Here is a 20,964-nt window from a genome sequence, read left to right on the forward strand (position 1 = left end):
TCATACTACAGGTTCTCTGGGACTTTTTTCTCTGCTCAACATAACATCATGAGATGTATTTACTTAAAATGTTATTTGTAGCTCATTTGCGTTTCTGTAAATCAAGGTACTCTGTTGTAGTAAGGTACTATTGGGAGACCTCCAATTATCAACCATCCCTTCGTAGAGATGTCTGTTATCTATCATGCAAAATCCACTGGTCAAATACAGAGCCCTGGAACCCTGGCAGCCACTCACTTACCCTGCTCATCCTTGTGCACTGCTGTTTCTCTTGTCCCTCATCTCTCAAGTGTTATCTTCCCAAGCCCATCAGAGAATGGTGGCAGGTTTCCCTCAAGCATTCCCTTGTTCCCCAAACCTTCTAAGATATCCAATGTATACTCTCCAGTGGCCTTAGGCATCTAGACAAAAACTGAGGTAGCTTATGACCAGCTACAGATATCCCTGAAGGGTTGAGCCCTGCCTGCTGTGTGCTTGAAAGGATCAAGAAAAAGGGGAGTGGAGGGAATAGATGGGAAGGCACCACTAAACCAATAACCCCCTGCCCCAGGCAACTCGTGGATAGTGAGGTGGACATGGGAAAAACTTGATACGAGCATTTGGCAACTTGCAGAATGTTCTGGGGATGATTGTTCTAACAATACTTCAGATGCTTTTCTGGCCACTCAGAGCCATTGTCGAAAGATCCCATAACGAACTTAGTTATGCTCTTCACCTAAGTGTGACTTTGAGTTGGGAAAGTCAACCCACATAGATGGTTTAGCAATGAAATGTTCCATGTTTGCTTTAGAAATTCTTGGTCTCCTAATACAGTCCTCAATCCTTTCTTGCTATGTGGCATCATATCTTTGGGATGGAGACAATCAACTATCAATATTCTAGGAAGTGTTTTTCCCACTTCTGTTTTCTCCTTTTTGTTCCTTTTGGAGCCCTTACTAACAAGAATAAATGTAGCTCTAACCTTCAACCAGAGGCAAAAATTTCTTTCTTCAAGTGTTTTGGCTTTTTTATATACGCCCAAATATCTGATGCTTCATCGTGCTGCCATATAAATAGATTCTAGTTTGAGCAATAAAACATTTTTTATGTTTGTTTTTCAGGTAATAGAGCATGAACACCCAGTAAATAAAATTTCTTTCATTGCCCGTGATGTGACAGACAACCGGGCATTTGGTTATGTGTGTGGAGGAGAAGGCCAGCATCAATTTTTTGCCATAAAAACAGGACAACAGGTAAGCTCCAAGCCTTGAGATACACCTGGAGGGAGACTTGTCCTCAGTTCATCATAGAGTGTCTGTCACTCAACTAGAGAGCTGGCTAGAGACAGTTAGATGTAGGAGGACTAAACAGTGACTCGAAGATGACTATCTTTATTGGTCTTAGGAATCATTTTTCATGCTTATTTATTTATTCTGAGAGAGAGAGACAGAGAGAGTCAGAGATAGAGAGAGACAGAGACAGAGAATCCCAATCAGGTTCCGTGCTGCCAGTGCAGAGCCCAACGTGGGGCTCAAACCCACAAACTGTGAGATCATGACCTGAGCTGAAATCAAGAGTCAGTTGCTGAACCGACTGAGCCACCCAGGTGCCCCAGGAATCGTGTTTAAATGTCATTGAGACCCATATTGTGTATGGACAAGGATTGTTTTTTTTTTTTTTTTAATTTTTTTTTTTTCAACATTTATTCATTTTTGGGACAGAGAGAAACAGAGCATGATCGGGGGAGGGGCAGAGAGAGAGGGAGACACAGAATCGGAAACAGGCTCCAGGCTCTGAGCCATCAGCCTGGAGCCTGACACGGGGCTCGAACTCACGGGCCGCGAGATCCTGACCTGGCTGAAGTCGGACGCTTAACCGACTGCGCCACCCAGGCGCCCCTGGACAAGGATTGTTAGAATGGACTTTCTCCTAAGGTGAATGTTGATTTTGGAACAATAGTGAATGATTCCCAAAAATCCTGAAGCAGTTGGAAAACTATCATGATCCTTCTTGTTTTGTTTAAATACTTACTAACTCTGCCAGCCTGTATGTATCTGGCAGTGGGGATTGAGGTAGTGGTGATTCCCTCTAAACCGGGGGAGGATAGTAAGGAACTTTAAGAGAAAGGAAGAAACAGTACTAATCAGAACTGATGGGGACAAAGAGAAGAAAATAGTAAGATTAAAATACTCATAAAGATGCTTTTTCTTGCTTTAGGCTGAGCCATTAGTTGTTGATCTTAAAGACCTCTTTCAAGTTATCTATAATGTAAAGAAAAAGGAAGAAGAAAAGAAAAAGGCAAGTATTACCCAATATTGGCTCTGTTACACTTAAGACTATATTCAGGACCATGTTTGAACATTATGTAAATAAATATATGGCATGTCTGCAGAGTTGACTTCTTTGTGGCTCTTCAAAGTATAGAAAGTATAGAAATGTATTGTCTATTTTTCCAATACAGCAATTGATGGATGTTATAGTTAGATAACCTGATTTTCTGTTCCTGACTTTTGTTATCTGTCCCCACAAGCTTCACATTGGTTCTAAGGACTATACAGGTCGACCAAATTTAAGTTCAGAAACTGTATTCAAATCTAGTATTGATATGAAAAGGGCAGGCCAGGAAATGTAGGGCAGAAATAATATGCAAGACTCTCTCTTGCCTTGTGCCAGTGAACCCGTGTGTGTGTGTGTGTGTGTGTGTGTGTGTAACCATAGATATATATATATATACTAATTTAACTCCCTTTAACTGTAATTACTAAGATCACTGAATTTGTGTCTTTCTTTTTAGATGGAAGAAGCCAACAAGGCAGTAGAGGTAAAACTGCGTCTTTATGTCTTGTGAATTGCACATGTGATGTGTATAAGTCCTTGTTTGCTACCTGTCCAAGCATGCTCCCCCACCAGCTTATGACCATGTGTTCATGATTCCTCTAGCCATAGAGGATGTACAGTTGAATTACCAGTGCCAAAATCGTAACTGCTTAGCAAACCAATACACTAAGAAATTAAATTCTATAAGAAAAGTCACCCTGAAACATTTGCCATCTTTTCAGAACGGGAGTGAGACCCTACTGACCCTTGATGACCAAGCTAACAAACTAAAATTGGTATGTATGTTATTTTTTATGATTCTTATTTGCCTGAACATAGGTTTACTTCCTATAGATGTTGCTTATGCCAAATCTGCATTGAATACGTATGGACGTCCTATTATGACAACTATTTCCCTAAACATTAGTATAACATTTATGTCAAGATACAAAGTAATCTTTTTAGTAGACACATTTGAATCTAATCCAAAGACTTTTTTAAGAGTGTGGATCAGATGGATTTGTTTGGGAACATGTCTACACTTCCAGACCTAAATAGCCTAATATCAAATCTGTATTAGTTAAATAAAAATAAAATTGTGACAATGGTTTTCCTAAGTCTTAGTTTAGGCAACAATTACAACAATATACAAAGTACTATTTTTTAGTAGACACATCTGAATCTAATCCAAATACTTTTTCAAGGGTGTTGACCAGATGGATTTGTTTGGGGACATGTCTACACCTCCTGACCTAAATAGTCCAACAGTAAGTGTCTGTTTTTAAATTTGCAATGTAATGGAAATGGCATCTGTAACTCAAATTGGCAATTAACCAGAAATCTCGAGCATCTCGAAACTTGGAAGATGACTGCTGATTTTTCTGCATAATGTATAAATGGCTCCTAGAACCAATTTGCATTTTAAGTTACCATGGGAACATATCAACACTAACTCAGATATATTAATTTTGCTTGGAGATTAGATTTGAGCAATAAGATAGGCAATGCAATCCTTTCTGGTATTATTTAGGATCAGAAGAAGCGCTGAAAAGTAATTCTTGGCAAAAGTCTACCTGAAGGAAGTATTTGCTAGATGATGAATTATAAAGCCACTTGGCTTCTTCAATATTTTTCTATTCTTTCCATTGTGATTTAGCGGCATAAGCTTGGTGTGAGTAAGACTTAAAACAAATAAGATGTTCAGTTACGTTTAACCAAGGCCTGTTTTTGTTTAAAAACGTTGTTCATTCTGTGCAGGACGCTATAGTGTATCAAATCTTCTTAATATCGCCCTATCCCTGACAACTACGTGAGAATGGAGCACTGTTTTCCTTTAGAGATAAGGAAAGGGTGATGCAGGAAAAACTCACTTGCCCAAGAAAGAGGTCCAGATTCAAGGCCTAAACACAAACCTCACATCTTCCAAAACAGTCCTCAAGTTAAACTACCCATGTAATTTTGGATTACTTCTTACAACTATTATTTTGTTTTGACAATTTCTTGAGTACCTGAGATTTACAGGGCACAGAAATGAGGGAGATGTACAATGCCAATGAGATCATGGAGTTTACTGTCAAGTGGGGAGCCCAACATTAAAACTAATCACAAAGCCTATTAGTTGATGTTAGTCAGAGGGTATTTATCTAGTTTAGAGGTTCATATAATGCCTCAGAGTAAATGAGGTTCTGGACTTGAATGTAAAAGATGGTAAGGCAGTAACCAGACAAAAAGAACACCAGTCTAGAATAATGAGAAGAATGACTGTCTAGGAGTCTGTTACATCAGGGAATTACCAAGCAAGTCTACATGACCAAAAAGGTCATAGGAATTAAAGCAGCAGCAGATCAAGGACTGGGTAAGTCTCACTTGCCAGAATATCTCCGGGAATGCCAGCCCCGAACTTTCACATAAAATGGCCAGGCCCACTGAGATGAAAGCAGCCGGGGCTGCATGGTCTCTCTTCTGTCCCCAACCCTGTGACATTCACAGTGCAAACCAGCATTTTAATGAAGACGTACAAAGCCTCCAATAGAGAAGAATCCTGTTTAATGTTCTTTTCAGCAGTGAGTTCTAATTCACTTGTCTGTGGAGACTTTATTCTTCACAAACTTTTTGAAATACAAGATTAGATGATCCTGAAATGTCCATCATAGCTCTGAGGTCCTTTTTATTCCTACACAACTTTGCTCCCTCCTCTATTGTAGCCCCTTCCCAAAGTAAATTGCTTTCTGAATGATCTACTTTCCAAGTGTAACAGACATTCAAACAAGTACATTGACAGAGATCTAAGCACTCAGGCTATGAAGTAGAATTCCAGTGGGATAGGCAAGGAAGCAATGACTATTTAATCTGCTTCAGTAGACTTCTAGAAAGTTCTGAAAAAGGAAATGAAAAACAACATGATTAATCCTGAGTTTTATTTATATTAGACTTAATGCCTTCAAAGAGTTTTTGGTTTAAAGAAATAACATGGAAGATTTAGATAAACTAACAATAAATTAAAGTGATAAATATCATGAAAGCAGATGATATCTGATTAAGAAAGAGAATGCTAACAGAACTAATTATGTGCCGATTGGATTTTGCCAACATGGTCTTACATATTGACTCCATATTCCTAGGTCACAAAATAGATTTATCTCTATTTGATAAAACCAGAATGTTTAAAAATGTTCATAATCTTACAACAGTTTCTCTGGAAGAGATGAAGAGAAGAAATCTAAATTACCTGGACTTTATTAGTGGTTCCCTGACCCATTTGCTCCACCCCCAACATTTTATACAGGATAATTTTATGCATTGCAAATGAGACTCATGTTGCAAACTAAGTGGCATCCCTTAGAACATATTTTTATTGGCAATTAACTGAACGATATTCTTCCATACTGCCACTTAAAAGAAAAAGAAGAAAAAACAAAATGACATGCTCTCAAACTTTAAAAATAACCATTCAAAACAGCTATTATGAGAAGAGCATAAGGTAGGACCCACCCCGAAGGAAGTTAAGTTTGGTACAGGGATGGAATCAGGGCACAAAGCACAGTGTCTTGCATACATAAGATGCCATGGGTGGGCACAGGTGATGATGAGATAGATCAATGAAAAAAGGTTTTGTAAAGAATCTGAACTTGAATTGGGTCTTTGAAGTGTGTAGGAAAATAGAGAGTAGTTAAGCTAAAAGTAAACTGGGTCCTATTGTAGGTCATTTTGAAAGGCTAGCTAATGAAGTTATTTTAACATAGGGGGTAGAAAGAAGCCACTGAAAGCTTTGGGCAGAGAAGTCCAGGATTAGGCAGACTGGAATGGTTGGGAGAGATAAGCTACTTGGAGAAAGCTAGGCTGTGGAACTCAGTATAGAAGACATTGCCTTTGTACAGAGACCTTTTTGATTTCCTGAGTTCTCCTCTTACTGAAACCCCATAAGAGCAGGGATTGATTGCATTTCACATTCATGTTACCAGTGCTTGTTTCTCAGGTGCTCAGATGATGACCCAGTGGTTGCAATGTTGACAATGCAACAAAGAACTAATGAGGTTCTGACCTAGGAGGTGGATGAGGAGTCTTACATCATTCCACTGTGGCCTATGAACTAGACTCTTAATCCTGGGTTAACAACAAACCCAACCTGAGGAGAGCCTTATACATTTTACTTATAGGGTGACTATTCAGAAGTCTAACATTGTGGCTCCTGTTTGGTGTCCTAAGAACTTCTTCAGAAGTATTTGAAAAGGAGAACCCTACCAGCTGTGAACACCCAACTGTTCTAACCCAGAGGTGGCTCATCATAAATGAATAAATATTGAAATCACAAACTTTTGCAATATGTTTTGTCCTCTCTTGATTGTTACAGATCCCTACATTAAGAGATCTTCCAATCCATTTCTTTGATTTAAAAAAAATTTTTTTAATTACAAGCTCTTTCTTCTGACAAATTCTTATGGTTATGGAGAAAAACTGGCTTTGAAAAATAGTGTTTTTATACCTAACAGTAAAGGAAGCCAAAAAATAGATTACCAATTAGGTCTGACTGAGGACCTAGACTTTCTAAAAATATGTTCTTTTAAAGCCAAGGAGGCCTATTTTTATTTACTAATTTGAGAATTTCATATTCCCTTTAAGTTGTTTTTGTCCCAGTGATCAAAAATATCCAGCATCGGGGTGATGCTGGACCTCTAACTTCCATCTCAGCTAGGCATTGTTTATTGTTTATATTCTTCCGCAGCTAGCATAGATGAGTAGTTAATGGATCAAAGTTGGTCAGAAGAAGGTGTGTCAGTTTGACAGTCCTATCCCAGGGTGAACCTTAATTAGTTATGTCACTGACCTGAATAAAGACATGTCAGATTTTTCAAACTCGCTGATTTTATGTTAAAAAGCATATCTTATCTAACAATTGGGAACACGAGTAACTAATATACCAGAAAAACGATAGAGAGGGAATATAATTTGTAGAGTTAGGTATTTGGTATGTTTTTCAAATTAACTCTAAGCCCAAATCTCCATCCTATACATGAAGTAAAGATTAGATTGTACATAAATTAAAGATTAGTTGAATTTATTTACCAAATAGATGAGATTACTGTCACAACCTGGGCAACTCTAAGCTGTATTATAAAAAAAATGCACAAATGCGAGAGGTTAATGTGATATGTTGTTATATATCAGTAGTTGAGTAACACTTTCTTCTTTCTAGAAGGACACAGACAAAAGGATGTGTCCAGAGATTAGGATGATGAGAATGAGAGATCCAGCTTGACTAGCACTGTCAAAAGGATCCTTACATATTTAAAGAGGCATACCTGCCATACCGTGTGATGTGATGGGAAAATCTGTTTTTGCCCCCTAGAGGAAAGACCAATTATAGGGAAATATATTTGACCTTAAATTTTATTACAACCAAAACTATAAAATATTAGGCAATGAATTTGGTCATTTAGAGAGACACTGTTACATGATTCTAGGGGTAGACACATGGGACGGGATGGGACCGTGCATCAGGTGGGGAAGCAGAGTTAGGTGTCAGAGGTCTTGTCTTACTTTCAAGCTCAGTGTACTCATGTAATTGCTTAGAGTGACTTGCAATCGGTTTCCTTTAAGACTTGCAAAGGCAGGAATTGGAACAATGCTGATCATGAACTCAGCCAGTCTGTAAGGGTAAGAGACACATGACTAGAGCAAACAACAATATAATTTCACTTAATGAAGGGCCAGCAAAACTGAGACCTAAATAAAAAGTCAAGGGTCCGGGAGGGCCAGGGAGGACCTTTTCACCACTAGTAAAGAATGCACTCAGGGAGGTGATGGGAGGAGAAAATGGTCAATCTGTCTGTCAAGACAAAACTTTAATGGGAATTTCGATAGTCCTGATCATCTTAGGTAGCTTTCTCATTTGAAGTCACGACATGGACTAACACTTTCTTTTCTCTTTTTTTTTTTCTTCCCAAATGTGATAGGAAAGCAAAGATATCCTGTTAGTGGATCTAAACTCTGAAATCGACACCAATCAGAATTCTTTAAGAGAAAATCCATTCTTAACAAATGGCATTACCTCCTGCTCTCTTCCTCGACCAAAGCCTCAGGCAGCTTTCTTGCCTGAAAATGCCTTTTCTGCCAATCTCAACTTCTTTCCCACCCCTAATCCTGATCCTTTCCGTGACGATCCTTTTGCACAGCCAGACCAATCGACACCCTCTTCGTTCGATTCTCTCAAATCTTCAGATCAGAAGAAAGAGAATTTGAGTAGTTTGTCTCCTCCACTGAGTAACGGGCCCCTGAATGGGGATGTTGATTACTTTGGTCAGCAGTTTGACCAAATCTCTAACCGGACTGGCAAACAGGAAGCTCAGGCAGGCCCGTGGCCCTTTTCAAGTACGCAAACACAGCCAGCAGTGAGAACTCAAAATGGGGTATCTGAAAGAGAACAGAATGGCTTCCATGTCAAATCCTCCCCGAACCCTTTTGTGGGAAGCCCTCCCAAAGGACTGTCCGTACCGAATGGCGTAAAGCAGGACTTGGAAAGCTCTGTCCAGTCCTCACCACATGACTCCATAGCCATTATCCCACCTCCACAAAGTACCAAACCAGGACGAGGCAGAAGGACTGCTAAGGTGAATTGTCTTCTCCACATATCCATTGGCAGAATGCATGTTCGGTACCAAAGGGTGGTGTGATGCAATCTCTCTTTCCTGCTGCTATTGTAGTTTCCTGTGTGGCTGTAAAATAGACGGTGGGATAAGGCACATCTTTCTCCAGGAATACCTTCCTCCAGTCGCCACCCTTTCTGAGCTCGCTCACCAGTGTTTTCACGCCCTGCTTGCTGTTTGCATGTCTTGTCACTTATTATTAACTAAACACAAGTTTTTCCATTTTTAATGCTGCTATGCTTCTGTACCTCTGGTAAGTTTGATCGTCATGTTCTGGAAGGGGAGGGCAAGGGTTCTTGTGATTCCTTGTGTACCTTCCCCACACTAACACCCCCCCCCCCACCCCTCATGTTGCATTAATATCCAAGGTGGTGGTGGAAAATTCTGGAGTTTGCCTCCTCTATTCAATGCTGACTGAATAATCCATTGTTTTAAGAGAGATTTATATATTTACTATGATCACTTCATTCAAAAGCAATTTAAAATGTGGTTTCTGTAAGGATCTTTTTTAAAATCTCACTAGAATGTGCAGGCTGGCCTCATAGTTGAACTGCAGTATCATCTTCATGCAGACTTATTTAAATCCAGTGGAATAATCAAAAAAATGTAGGTTACTTATTTATTTATAGTTGTCCTTTCCTTCCCAGCTTTAAGCTTTTAGCTGACAAGGAGACCAGACAGATATAAATGTGTAAATGAGTAAAATAGATTTCACCTTGGCAGTCCTCTTTACATCAGTTACCAAGACCCAATATTCTGTCCACTGCAGGGATCTGTCTTTTTCGGGGGGCGGGGGGGGAGGAGGAGGGGGGGAAGGGTTGGCTTTTTGTAGTTTATCAGTAAGAGGAAAAGCTTTTGTTTGTGTGGTTCCCAAATTTGAGCTAACAGAATAAGAGACGGAATAAAGCTACATTTCAACTGTTACTGAGTAACTCTTGTATCTCCCTCTCTCCCTATCAGTCTCCAGCAAAAGACTTGCTTGCATCAGACATCTTTACCCCTCCTGTCTCCGAACCTCCCGGCCAGACATCACCTACAGGACAATCTGCAACCCTACAGACCAACCCTCTGGATCTCTTCAAAACAAATGCTTCTACCCCAGTGGGACCCCTTGCAGGTCTAGGTAGGTGCCAAAGATCAAGTTAGATTTGCTGTTGCTTTCACTCATAAGATTATAAGGCAAAGGAGGAAGGTACTTCAGATCCATTGAGGTGCCAGGGACATAAGAGCTGAGCATCCTGGGGAGACTTTCTCCCACTTTTACTTTTGTACACCCCGCCCTCATTTGGTACTCTTGACTTGTAACTGAAGTTTGGCTCCTGGAGTTGGCATGTGAGAAGAAATCCATGATCAATATTGCACTTACCTGAGCCAAGTGGCGATGGATTACAGGAGACAACTGTAAGGGATTCTGGAGCTCAGACCAGCTTCACTGGAGAAACGGGGTGGAGTTGGGAGAGTCTTATCTGTGATCTGCATTGGAAAAACTGGTGATCAGTTTACTAGATCAAAGCCCTATCTCCTATTAAGTTGATATGCTTCTTGGATAGGATATCGTATCCTGTCCTTCCCCTGAGAGGGATAGAAGTTAAGTCCAATGCAAGTGTAAGTCATAGAATGAAAGTCTTAAGTTCTCAGCCCAGCTCTGTTCTGGACATACAGTGTGTATGAGACAGGCATATATTCTGAGCAGTCTCTGAATACTTCAGCCTTAGCTGTTCCTTGTCCATATTTTGGCCCACTGAGTGTCTTAGTAGAGTTGGAAGACAAGTGCCAGAAACCTGAAGTTGAGGAGAACACAGAGATAAGGGAAGAGATGGGATGTTATCAGATTCCCAGGATGTGCTGGGGCTCATTCATAAATGTGTCTTCAGCTCACGTGAGCCACTGAGCCACTCGGAAGCAAGACACTGGGGGAGGCCACTTGGCTGAGGACTGGCGCTGCTGTTCTTTGCCCACAGCCTCCAGTTCTTTTCTGCCTCCGTGGTACAGTCTTCAGAAACCCTGACAATAGTCCTTGCTGTCCTGCTGGGAATTCTCTTTGATTTTCTGCTTCTTGGCACCTCCATAAGCTCCAAACAGACTCTCTGTCTTGGGAGGGGTTTGGGGAACTATGGATGGAGAGGGACTCTCTTCCCCATTTTGTAATATTTGACCAGGGCTCTTGGTTTTCTCTGCCTCCTACAGAGTCAGTTATCAGGACCCTTTGTTTATTTGTTTGTTTGCTTGCTTGTTTCCCCTGCTGCTTTCCTGCAAAGGAAAATATTTCCATTTTGTCATATTAAATCTGTTTAATCATATCTGGAGTATGGCGACAAGAGTGGGGTGTTACCCAACTGCTGAGTGGCTGAAATCAATGTGAGCGTGAGAAACCAACTTATTTCAGGTCTCTGATTGCATTTACACCATCAAGACTCTCTCTAAAAGCTTCATGTGTCTTGGGGGCTTCCCCTTTTTTGCGTCGCTCCTTTCCCTGTCCCCCAGGTGGAGCTGGAAGGTGCTTTTCCTTGTAGAAAGGTTGAGAGCTTGCGCGCACTGCCTGCGACTAGATCACATCACAGAGCTTTGCAGTCTAATATCAGTGCCCTGAAGAATTTTTACAGCCAATATTTAACAAGTCAGCTCGAAAATACAGCTGGACCCTATAACTGTTAATTTATTCAGACGAAGTGAAGCTTTTTGGCTAGGTGCCCCTGTTGAGGCCTTGGGGTATACAACTGCAGAATACTGATGATTCTTCCAAGTTTGGACATGGGACTCAAACTGAGCTCTACAGTATAGCCCCTGTCCACTAGCAGGGATCCTCAGCCAAACCATGGAAGGTTGTAGGTCTGGCTTCCGCTAGACCCAGCTGGGGGACTGTCTCTTTTGGAGAACTGGGGGTGGGGAGAGGGTAATGTAGAAAGCTGAGCCTTCAGATTTGGCTAGCTACCCTGTGTTTTAATCTAGCACCAGAAGGTAATAAAATTAACTTCTTATACTCACACTCTCTTTTTCCTTACCTCTTGCCTCTACTTTCTCCAGCAGAGCCTTGAGTGTCTTGGAAACACAGTGCATGGGATCTCCTAGATGGGAATGAAGGCTGACATTTACATATACTGGGAAAACCTTTAATTCCTGGCAAATACAATATTTGTCTCTTTAACCACCACCACTCCCACTAATAGCATCTATGACTAAAGCCATACATTTTACTAAAGGCAAAAGTCATCCAGACACGAAAGATGATAAAATTCTACCCACTTTGCACATTCAGCTGACGTAAATTATTAATGAGCGACTCTGGCTTTGGTTAATAAAATTTAAATAAATTTGCCTTAAAATGCTAGCAATAACTTCACTCAAACCCAACCCACTTTTAGAACCCCATATTATGGAATGTAAAAGGACTTTTCCCTTGATTAGTTGTGAAAAAAATACATATGTTCTTTAGTGTACATGAAGTCTGATTTCTGTAGCCACAAAATGAGTATTTGAATTAATTTCCACTAAAAAAAAGTAGTCCTGTCCCTCGATACCAAGGAGGCAGAACAGGAAAATAGGGTGATGGATTTGGAGCTGGTATTCCTGGGTTACCAGGATATTGTTACAGACTGTGAGCTTCCCAATTTTAATAATGAATATTCTTGTACCCAGTTCCCTAACCTCAAAAAATAAGCACGTTAATTTAGCTAGATGGCCTTTTCTGGAACCTACCACTGTCCATGAGCACATCACACAACGTCATGGCCAGATGACTAGCACACATGATGATACAGTTGAGTCAAATAACATGAATCTCCAATACTAAGAAAATTCAAGATAGAATATCTCGCTCGCTACATCAGCCCCTGAACATCATTTTTAAAATATTTCTCACTTTAGGGGCGCCTGGGTGGCGCAGTCGGTTAAGCGTCCGACTTCAGCCAGGTCACGATCTCGCGGTCCGTGAGTTCGAGCCCCGCGTCAGGCTCTGGGCTGATGGCTCAGAGCCTGGAGCCTGCTTCCAATTCTGTGTCTCCCTCTCTCTCTGCCCCTCCCCCGTTCATGCTCTGTCTCTCTCTGTCCCAAAAATAAATAAACGTTGAAAAAAAAAATTTTTTTAAATATTTCTCACTCTGGAAACAAAAACATTCCTAACCCAAGTTAGGAGTTTGGAGGCCCTTTCTTAGTTTAGTCAGAAAACTTTCATAACTAAAGAATACTCTACTCCAAAGCTCAAAGCAAGTAGATTTTGAGAGCAGTGCACCATTCGTGTACAGGTATGAGGCTGAATTTATATTTTTTGTTTATGGTGGCAGTTTGTTTCTCAAGTAGAGGGAGAAGATATTGGAGAGACCTGTATTTTAAGAATTTCACCAGTTCTTAATCCACATGGCAAAGACACTAGAGAAGGAGTCATTCCCCCCCACAAAGATTAGATGCCTGGACACAGGCAATTAGTTACCTCAGAAGGTATAGTTTTTTGTCTTGGGGGGCGGGGGATATTTTTGTTTGTTTTTGTTTTGTTTTGTTTTGTTTTGCTTCATGTTGTCTTCTCTCCCTCCCTCATTCTTTGAAGTATTCTGTTCTGACTTCTGGCAAGGTTTAGTGAGTGACACATGGCAGGAAACACTTTTATTTGAAACAGCTCTCCCAGGATAACCAGCCTTTCCTCCACATTTATATATATAAAAGTCTTAAACTATCTTGGCATCAACCAGATTTTATCATCCTTTTATATGGCTGTGTCAACCTTGGCAGCATTTAAAAGCAAGGAAACTGAAATGGTTTCTTCAGGATGCAAGCATGTTGAGGCCTAATATACATGCATGATAGCTGGTTTCCATAAGACTCCAGACGTGAGCCAACTGCCAAATGAAAAGATCAAGTCAATGACTCAGAGTACCCAATGGATTATCTTAATTAACTAGTTCATAATCAGCATGGTTTGTTTATATAAATGTATTCACTCAACAAATACATTCATGCTATTGACAGGCTGTGTCCTAGCTGTTTGAAATGTATCAGTATGATAAGCACTCATTTTTTCATGACTAGGTCCTTATGGATTGTATTCTTCTTATAATGAGAAAAGTTTAAAAAGCTGTGGTAGAAAGAAAGGGCTTCAAAATGCAACCAACATTTGAATGCCAGCTATCTTGCATTAGCTACTTAATCTTTAGAGTAATCTAATCTCTTGGAGCCTTTATTTCCATGTCAGCCTTAAGGCTTAAGGAAGGTGTTTACCATGTAGATGCCCTGTAAATGCCCCCCAGAGAGTTGTGCTTTCTGAAACTCAAGAATTGTCTTCAAGCTTGTGTCCTAATAAGTCCTTTCTCTTGCTTTCTTCAGGTGGTATACCAGTTAGCCCCCCTCAGGCAGGACCATGGAACCCAACATCTTTAGTCTTCAATCAGTCCACGTCAGTGGTCCCGGGAGCCATGATGAGTGGTCAGCCTTCAGGATTCAGTCAGCCAGTTGTTTTTACCACAAGCCCAGGTGTTCCAAGTTGGAAGCAGCCGTCATCCTTTGCAGCTTCAACTTCCCCTCCAGGCCCTGTTGTTTGGGGCCCGTCAGCCTCTGTGGCACCCAATACTTGGTCATCAACAAGCCCTTTGGGGAACCCTTTCCAGAGCAATATTTTTCCAACTTCTGCTATGTCTTCCCAGCCCCCTCCTATGCTCTCCTCTCTCCTGGTCACTCCTCCTCAACCACCTCCCAGAACTGGCCCTCCAAAGGACATCTCCAGTGATGCCTTCACTGCCTTGGACCCACTTGGGGATAAAGAAGTGAAAGAAGTGAAAGAAATGTTCAAGGACTTTCAACTTCGGCAGCCACCTGCTGTGCCTGCAAGGAAGGGAGAGCAGACTTCCTCTGGGACTTCAAGTGCCTTCTCCAGTTATTTCAACAGCAAAGTTGGCATTCCTCAGGAGAATGCAGACCATGATGACTTTGATGCTAATCAACTGTTGAAAAAGATCAATGGTAAGCTACCCACTGCTCTGCCTACTGTACCAACAAGTATTTCCACTGTCATATGGGTCCGCAGAGTCCCTTAGAAGAAACCTCCTCCACCCACCAAGAGCCTTAGTCTCGCTTTCTTTGGTAATCAGTGGTTATGGAGACAACTTGACCAGTTAGTTACTTATGGAACGAACTGTTTTACCTTGGCTCTTTCTAAGGGCTGGCCCAATGCTGCCCTCTTGTGACAATCCCTAAAAGGGCTGCCAAGAACTATTGAAATTCAGTGGGTTGTGGTACCTGGAAGGCTGTAAAACAGAGCCTCGGCCATACTACACGGCCTTAAGTGAGGGAATTCTGAATCTCTTCCACTTCAGGTCAATACGCACAGCCTCCTCTTGTGATGAATTTGCCTGTAATAATCACTGGGAGTCCTAGTATTTCGTGGTGATTTTTGTTCCATGATGTAAATTTCAAAAGTATGGAACTTTAATTTCTAAGATAAGCCCGACTGGGGGACTTTTGCCTATATTTGGGGAGAGATTTTCTACTGACTACTTGGCATTTTTTCCCTTCTAGAACCACCAAAGTCGGTTCCCAGACAGGGTTCCCTGCCAGTTACCAAATCTGCTGACAATGCATTTGAGAACCCTTTCTCTAAAGATTCTTTCAGTTCATCACAAGCCTCTGTAAGTATCAATTACTAGAAGCTGTTGCTCCAAAGTACGTGCCACCTAGAGCTACTGTGTTGTAAATTAATCTTGTTTGAATAATAACTCTTTGATGGTAAAGGATATTTAAATAAGCTTTGCCATTGAGAGCCATCACAGTGAAAACCTCGACTCAAACTGGGGAGAGATTATGTTTCCAGGGGCTACTATCCTGAGCTTGAGAAATGAGCATTATATAGAAAATGTCTTTTGTATCTCACTTAGCCTAGCTCATAAAAGCACTGTGGGAGAAAATTGAGCAAAATAATACTATCTTTAAAAATCTTTCAAAGATTTAAGTTCCTGATTTCCCACCCACAATCTTTATCTCATAACAACAGTACCTTTCATTTGGGAGAGGCAGACATAATTCATCTGAACTTTAACACCAGTATAAATAATAAATACGCGTCACCAGTTACGATCAGGCAAACACAAATCATTGTAGACCAATATAATATCTCATTTTTCTGGGACCCGAGTGATTTTTAAAGGAATTTGAGAAATCTTAATTGCAGGGTTTTTTTGTTTTTTTTTTTCCTTCATAACTGTAATTAAACCCTATTGACTGAATGGTTTTATCTTCATAGATGGCTTCTCAACCCACATCTCCTGATGTATATAGGGATCCTTTTGGAAATCCTTTTGCCTAACTTCTGTAAGTAGAAGATCTTATTAAGTGTAAGTTTGGTAAGAAAGCATGGCACAGGGGATGAGGGTGAAATTTTAATTTAAGAATTGGTACCAGCTTAAATCTCTGTAACTTAGAAGGAATAGACATGTGAATCTGTGCTTAACTAATTCAATAATGAATAAGCTGGGCACTTAAGAAAAGAATTCTTACACACATTAAAAAACAATAATAAGGGAGCGCCTGGGTGACTCAGTCGGTTGAGCGTCCAACTTCAACTCAGGTCATGATCTCACAGTCCATGAGTTCGATCCCTGTGTTGGGCTCTGTGCCCAGAGCCTGCTTCGGATTCTGCATATACCACATAATACCTTTCTAGTTGTTTTTTGTTTGGTTTGGTTTTGGTTTTTTTAACCTTCATACTGAAGTGATTGCAAAGGCATTACTTTATTTCCTATAGAAGTTTCGAAATCTGAAGACCTTTTAAGCTACAGAACAGGTCAGCTAAACAGATGCTGATCACATTTTCTGCCTTCCAAATCAATTTATTACTTTGCGAGAGGTCTCAAAGTTAGTCCAAAATAGTCTGAGGGTATCAAGTTCAAAGGTGGTGACAGCTGCCTGTATCTCCTTCAAAAGCAGCATGGGCGCAGATGAGTCTGCTGGTTGATTGTTCTCACTAGCGGATGTCATCGTAGGTAAGTTATTAGGTGTAACTACCTTAGCTGTCTTGCTGGCTCAGCATGACCCTTTCTTTAACAAAAAGGAATGGAAGCAACTTTGTCTCATCTTAGAAGATGTAAGTTAGTGGAGGAAAGAAGGCTTGTCTGCATTTTCGAGGAGGGAGGGCATAGCTGGTAGGGGAGAACAATAAAAAAGAATGAAAGGAACCCAAACCCATTTATTCTAGTCTTGCCCCATCCAGGTGGGACTCCTCAATTCTGTCTTGACCCATCTAGAATTTAATTATTTTAAATAGATAAATATCTTAAATCTGACACGGACAGTAAGATTGGCTTTATTTGCAATTTGGATTGTTGCCCCTCACTCACCTTCTATAATTACAGTGTTTCTTAAAGTGCTTTTCTATAAAATCTGCTTCAGAGAACGGGCTGAGATTATTGCAAAGGCAAGTTCTTGGGCCCCACTGCAGCCCAAGGAGTCTGGTGCTAAGGAAAGGTCCATTTTAACAAGCAGCCTGGTGATTTCTAATGCCGATAGAGCAGTGCAAGATATTGAAGGGCTAGAAGTCTTAACAGAAGCTCACTCTCACCCTCCTCTCCATGGGAGGCAAACCTGGACAAACAGAAAGGAATAAACTGTATCTGGAGTCTAGGAGGATCGTTTGCACTAAACTGAATTGACTAGAGGTCTCCCTGAAGGCCCTTTCTTCCTTAGGTCATGAAAGAAGGATTATTTTGGTCAACTTGCTAAATTTACAGATTGGGTTTTGGGGTGGGCGAGCAGTTATGGGAGAAAAAAGTTAATATTAGCGAACACTTGCATTAATCACTTTATTACAGGTTCCACACTTAGTATCTTATTTAAGCCTCTCACATCAGCCCTAGGAGATCCTATTACTGATGTTTTATTTTTTTATTTTTTTTTCTATTACTGATGTTTTAAATGATGACTTCATATTTAACACATTGATATTAACCACAGGTTTTTTCTTCTCCACACTTTTCTAGGAACTTGATATGCTGACTATCCAGAGGAACAAAAAGGTTGGCCTTAGTCAAGGACAAAGCTAATATCCAGACGCCTTGACCTCTGTTCTTGTTCCAGCTTTGACATATTAGCTGTTGCCTTATTTCTTGTTGCCTCTTCCACTTGTAAAATGTCTTTCACTTTCTGTTTAGATTAAAGCTAAACTGAATCTATGGCTTTAAATAAATTAAGACTTTAAATTTTCTAGCTTAATGTAAATGAAGTAGTTTCCCTATTTGAACAGTTGCCTAGTGTGTTTCTAGAACCTTCTAGAACACTCTACCATGGACCCTCTGGTGGGGAGATGCAGCCATCACAGCTCCTCAAATGACACTGTTTTGAATACATTTTAAAATCCTTACTGTTCCAAGTTGTTTGGGGGTTCTATTTTACTGCAAAGAACCTAAAGGTTATAGCATAACAAGGCACCTTCTTAAGTCTTGCTTCATATCAACATTTAGAGAGAATTTTTAAAGTAAATTTGAAGCAAGTCCAACTTCTAGACACTTGGGAATCTGACACATTTAAGAACCTTTTTAAAAATATAGTTTCTCTTTCTGAAGATTATTTTCTCTCAAGGGTAAGACTGCTCTTGTTTTCCAATCTCTTGCCAGATACTGCAAATGAGGGAAAAGCATTATTTGTCTCTCTTCTCCTCTTCCCTGTGATTCTTTTTTCAGTCAGTTCTGCTCCTAGGTTCATATGGCATTACTTGCCTTTCACAAGCAACAGAGTTTTATGGGGTACAAATACCTAATGATTCATGGATCTGAAATGTCTCTGCCTTCTCAGTAATTGCTAAGCCCAGTAACTAGAACTGCAAATGGGCACAACCTTTATCCTTTCTATGGAATAGGAGGCCATCCTCTTGAGCTGAAGTTCCAGAAGAGCAGTTAATGTTGAAGAAAAACTGAACTCAACTCAGCAATGAAGGACTGTATTCTGAAGAGTAACACATCACAAAGTTCAATGTGATTGTGCCAAACATATTAGGTGCTTATTTGGGGTCATGCTAGACCTTTATCAAGTAACTGGAAAACTTTCTTGAAGCCACAGTCTCATAGTTAGTAGGAAGATAAATGGTGGGGAAGGGGGAGAGAAGCTGTAAAACAAGTATTTGGTGTTATCATTGAAAATCTAATGTCTGCAGTACTTTTCTCCTCATAACCTTGGAAACTCTCCCAGTTCATTTCCAGTCATATTGTTAGCAAAGTTCTGAAGGATTTGTTCTTGCCAAAATGAGTTTCACTTTGTTATGTTTATGTTGGTTTTTTAAATGTTGTCTCTTGACCCCTAATGCTCAGGTTCTTGTGGGCGTTAATCAACCATACAATGTTACCTTTAAGTTGAAGAGGAGGATGACTGCTCAGGATCTAAACAAGATGGTGGCCTCATGGACCTTTATTGATCAGCCCCAAGTAGTCCAAGCGAAAGTCCTGTGGTTTTATTTTTAATGGTAATAGCTGATTATGTACGGCATAATTTTCCATCCGGCTCCCTACTCAGTCATTATAAACACAGACCTAAAATAGTATTTTATGTGTCCAAATACCTGAATGTGCTAAACTGGAGGCAATTATTTCTAGGTAGTTGAATTTTTGAAAGTAGAAAAATTTTGAAAGTGATGATCAGCCACACAACTGTTTTGTACATACTTATTTTCTTGTGCACTTTTTTCTGTATGCAAATAAAGCTATAAATTTACTCATTTCAATAAACTGGAATGGCAGAATCTCATGTGTTACCATCAGTTTATTCTTCTATTTGACCCCTGCCTTGAGTTGATGTATTAGAGTCAAGGTATAAAATATATCGGTCTACAAGTGAGCAAATGTTAGTATATTCTGGATTGTCAGGTGAAGAGAAAGTGGAAATCTGTGAAACAAGAGCATGAGTAAATTATTGTCTGCTAGCTTTCAATGCCTTATTCTCCTCTTTTAGGCCTACACATATTCTTTTCCTGGGAGTTTAATGGGAGTCTAGTGGATAAGACCTGTATCAGAACAACTTCTACTGACATCCAATATAAAAATCGTTTATTAATGAACCCTTGATTCACACCTACCCTTTGCCTCTCCTTGTCCTTTATTCAGCCATGTTTGACCTCACCAAGACACAACTGTGTGAACTGGTCCAGGCTGGTGTAGACCACTTGGGGAAACTTCTGTGTGTGTTGGGAAGATCCGTGATTAGACATTGCTTTGCCCTGGGACACTTTTAAACACTCTCCCCTAGTATAAAAGTTCAAGGCTCTAATTTTTTTCAAATGACCTAGATCTACTGGGAAGATGACCCCAAGGCAGGCCTTGCTCCAGTACAGAGTCTTGATCTTAAACTTTTCTAAGGATTAAGACAAACTTGGTAGCCGATGGTGTCATTGACTGGTTTTTGATTATAGGTTGTTTGATATTACTGCCTTACCTCTCCCTTTAATTGAAACATTTGTTGGCTTTCTGCCAATAATGAGTGGAATATCAAAAAACAGGCTCCATGAAAAGTAGCTTCCAGTAAGCCACAGATGGGCCGGAGAAGGCTGCCGATAAGAACATGTTGCACAAATTATCTGGCTTATCCAGATGCTCTGCAATATGTCTAACCCACTGAGCCTTGTGTGCTGTTTCCATGTGGCTTAATCTGTAAGATCTTGCCAGTGGTTAACCCTTGGTCATGTACATAAGGGGAGGACATTCATTTCAATGCGGTAGGAACTACTGTCAGTCAAGCAGGAAGAGGTGCTCACTGAAGTGTCTTTGCAAAGTGGAAACAGACCTCTTCTTTGTACGTCTGTTTCGTAACAGTAGTATTCACACCTGTATGTCAGAAGTTCAGCTTTTACGGTGACCCTATTATACCTGGAAGAATGTTTCTTTTAGGCGTCTAATAGATCTAAGCTAACAGCTGAACTGTAACAGCCAGCATGACCCCAAATTCCTCACATAAATGTAGGCAATACAAAGGGAGAAGGTATTGGTTTTCTCAAGATAATCTTGCATCTATGAAGGGCTTTACCATTTACACAACATAATTTCATTCGTTTGATATCCTAATCCTG

At 40.3% G+C, this 20,964-nt stretch overlaps 1 protein-coding gene across 7 annotated transcripts in view; it reads left to right on the plus strand.

Annotated features, from left to right (window-relative positions):
* Positions 1-19,644, plus strand: part of DAB2 (DAB adaptor protein 2) — a 70,895-nt gene extending 51,251 nt beyond the window's left edge. For 2 of the 7 annotated variants that reach the window (XM_043599460.1, XM_043599450.1), the window contains exons 5-15: positions 1,101-1,232; positions 2,197-2,277; positions 2,774-2,800; positions 3,039-3,092; positions 3,501-3,563; positions 8,250-8,903; positions 9,900-10,062; positions 14,253-14,885; positions 15,441-15,550; positions 16,162-16,229; positions 17,894-19,644. In XM_043599460.1, the coding sequence (XP_043455395.1) occupies positions 1,101-1,232; positions 2,197-2,277; positions 2,774-2,800; positions 3,039-3,092; positions 3,501-3,563; positions 8,250-8,903; positions 9,900-10,062; positions 14,253-14,885; positions 15,441-15,550; positions 16,162-16,224 (1,980 nt within the window). In that variant the 3' untranslated portion in view covers positions 16,225-16,229; positions 17,894-19,644. The remainder of the gene's footprint in view (positions 1-1,100; positions 1,233-2,196; positions 2,278-2,773; positions 2,801-3,038; positions 3,093-3,500; positions 3,564-8,249; positions 8,904-9,899; positions 10,063-14,252; positions 14,886-15,440; positions 15,551-16,161; positions 16,230-17,893) is intronic. The other 5 variants (XM_043599497.1, XM_043599488.1, XM_043599469.1 and 2 more) reach the window with 4 other exon arrangements.
* Positions 19,645-20,964: the final 1,320 nt, after the last annotated feature.

Source organism: Prionailurus bengalensis, chromosome A1 (genome assembly GCF_016509475.1).
Source record: "Prionailurus bengalensis isolate Pbe53 chromosome A1, Fcat_Pben_1.1_paternal_pri, whole genome shotgun sequence".
NCBI classification, from domain to species: Eukaryota; Metazoa; Chordata; class Mammalia; order Carnivora; family Felidae; genus Prionailurus; species Prionailurus bengalensis.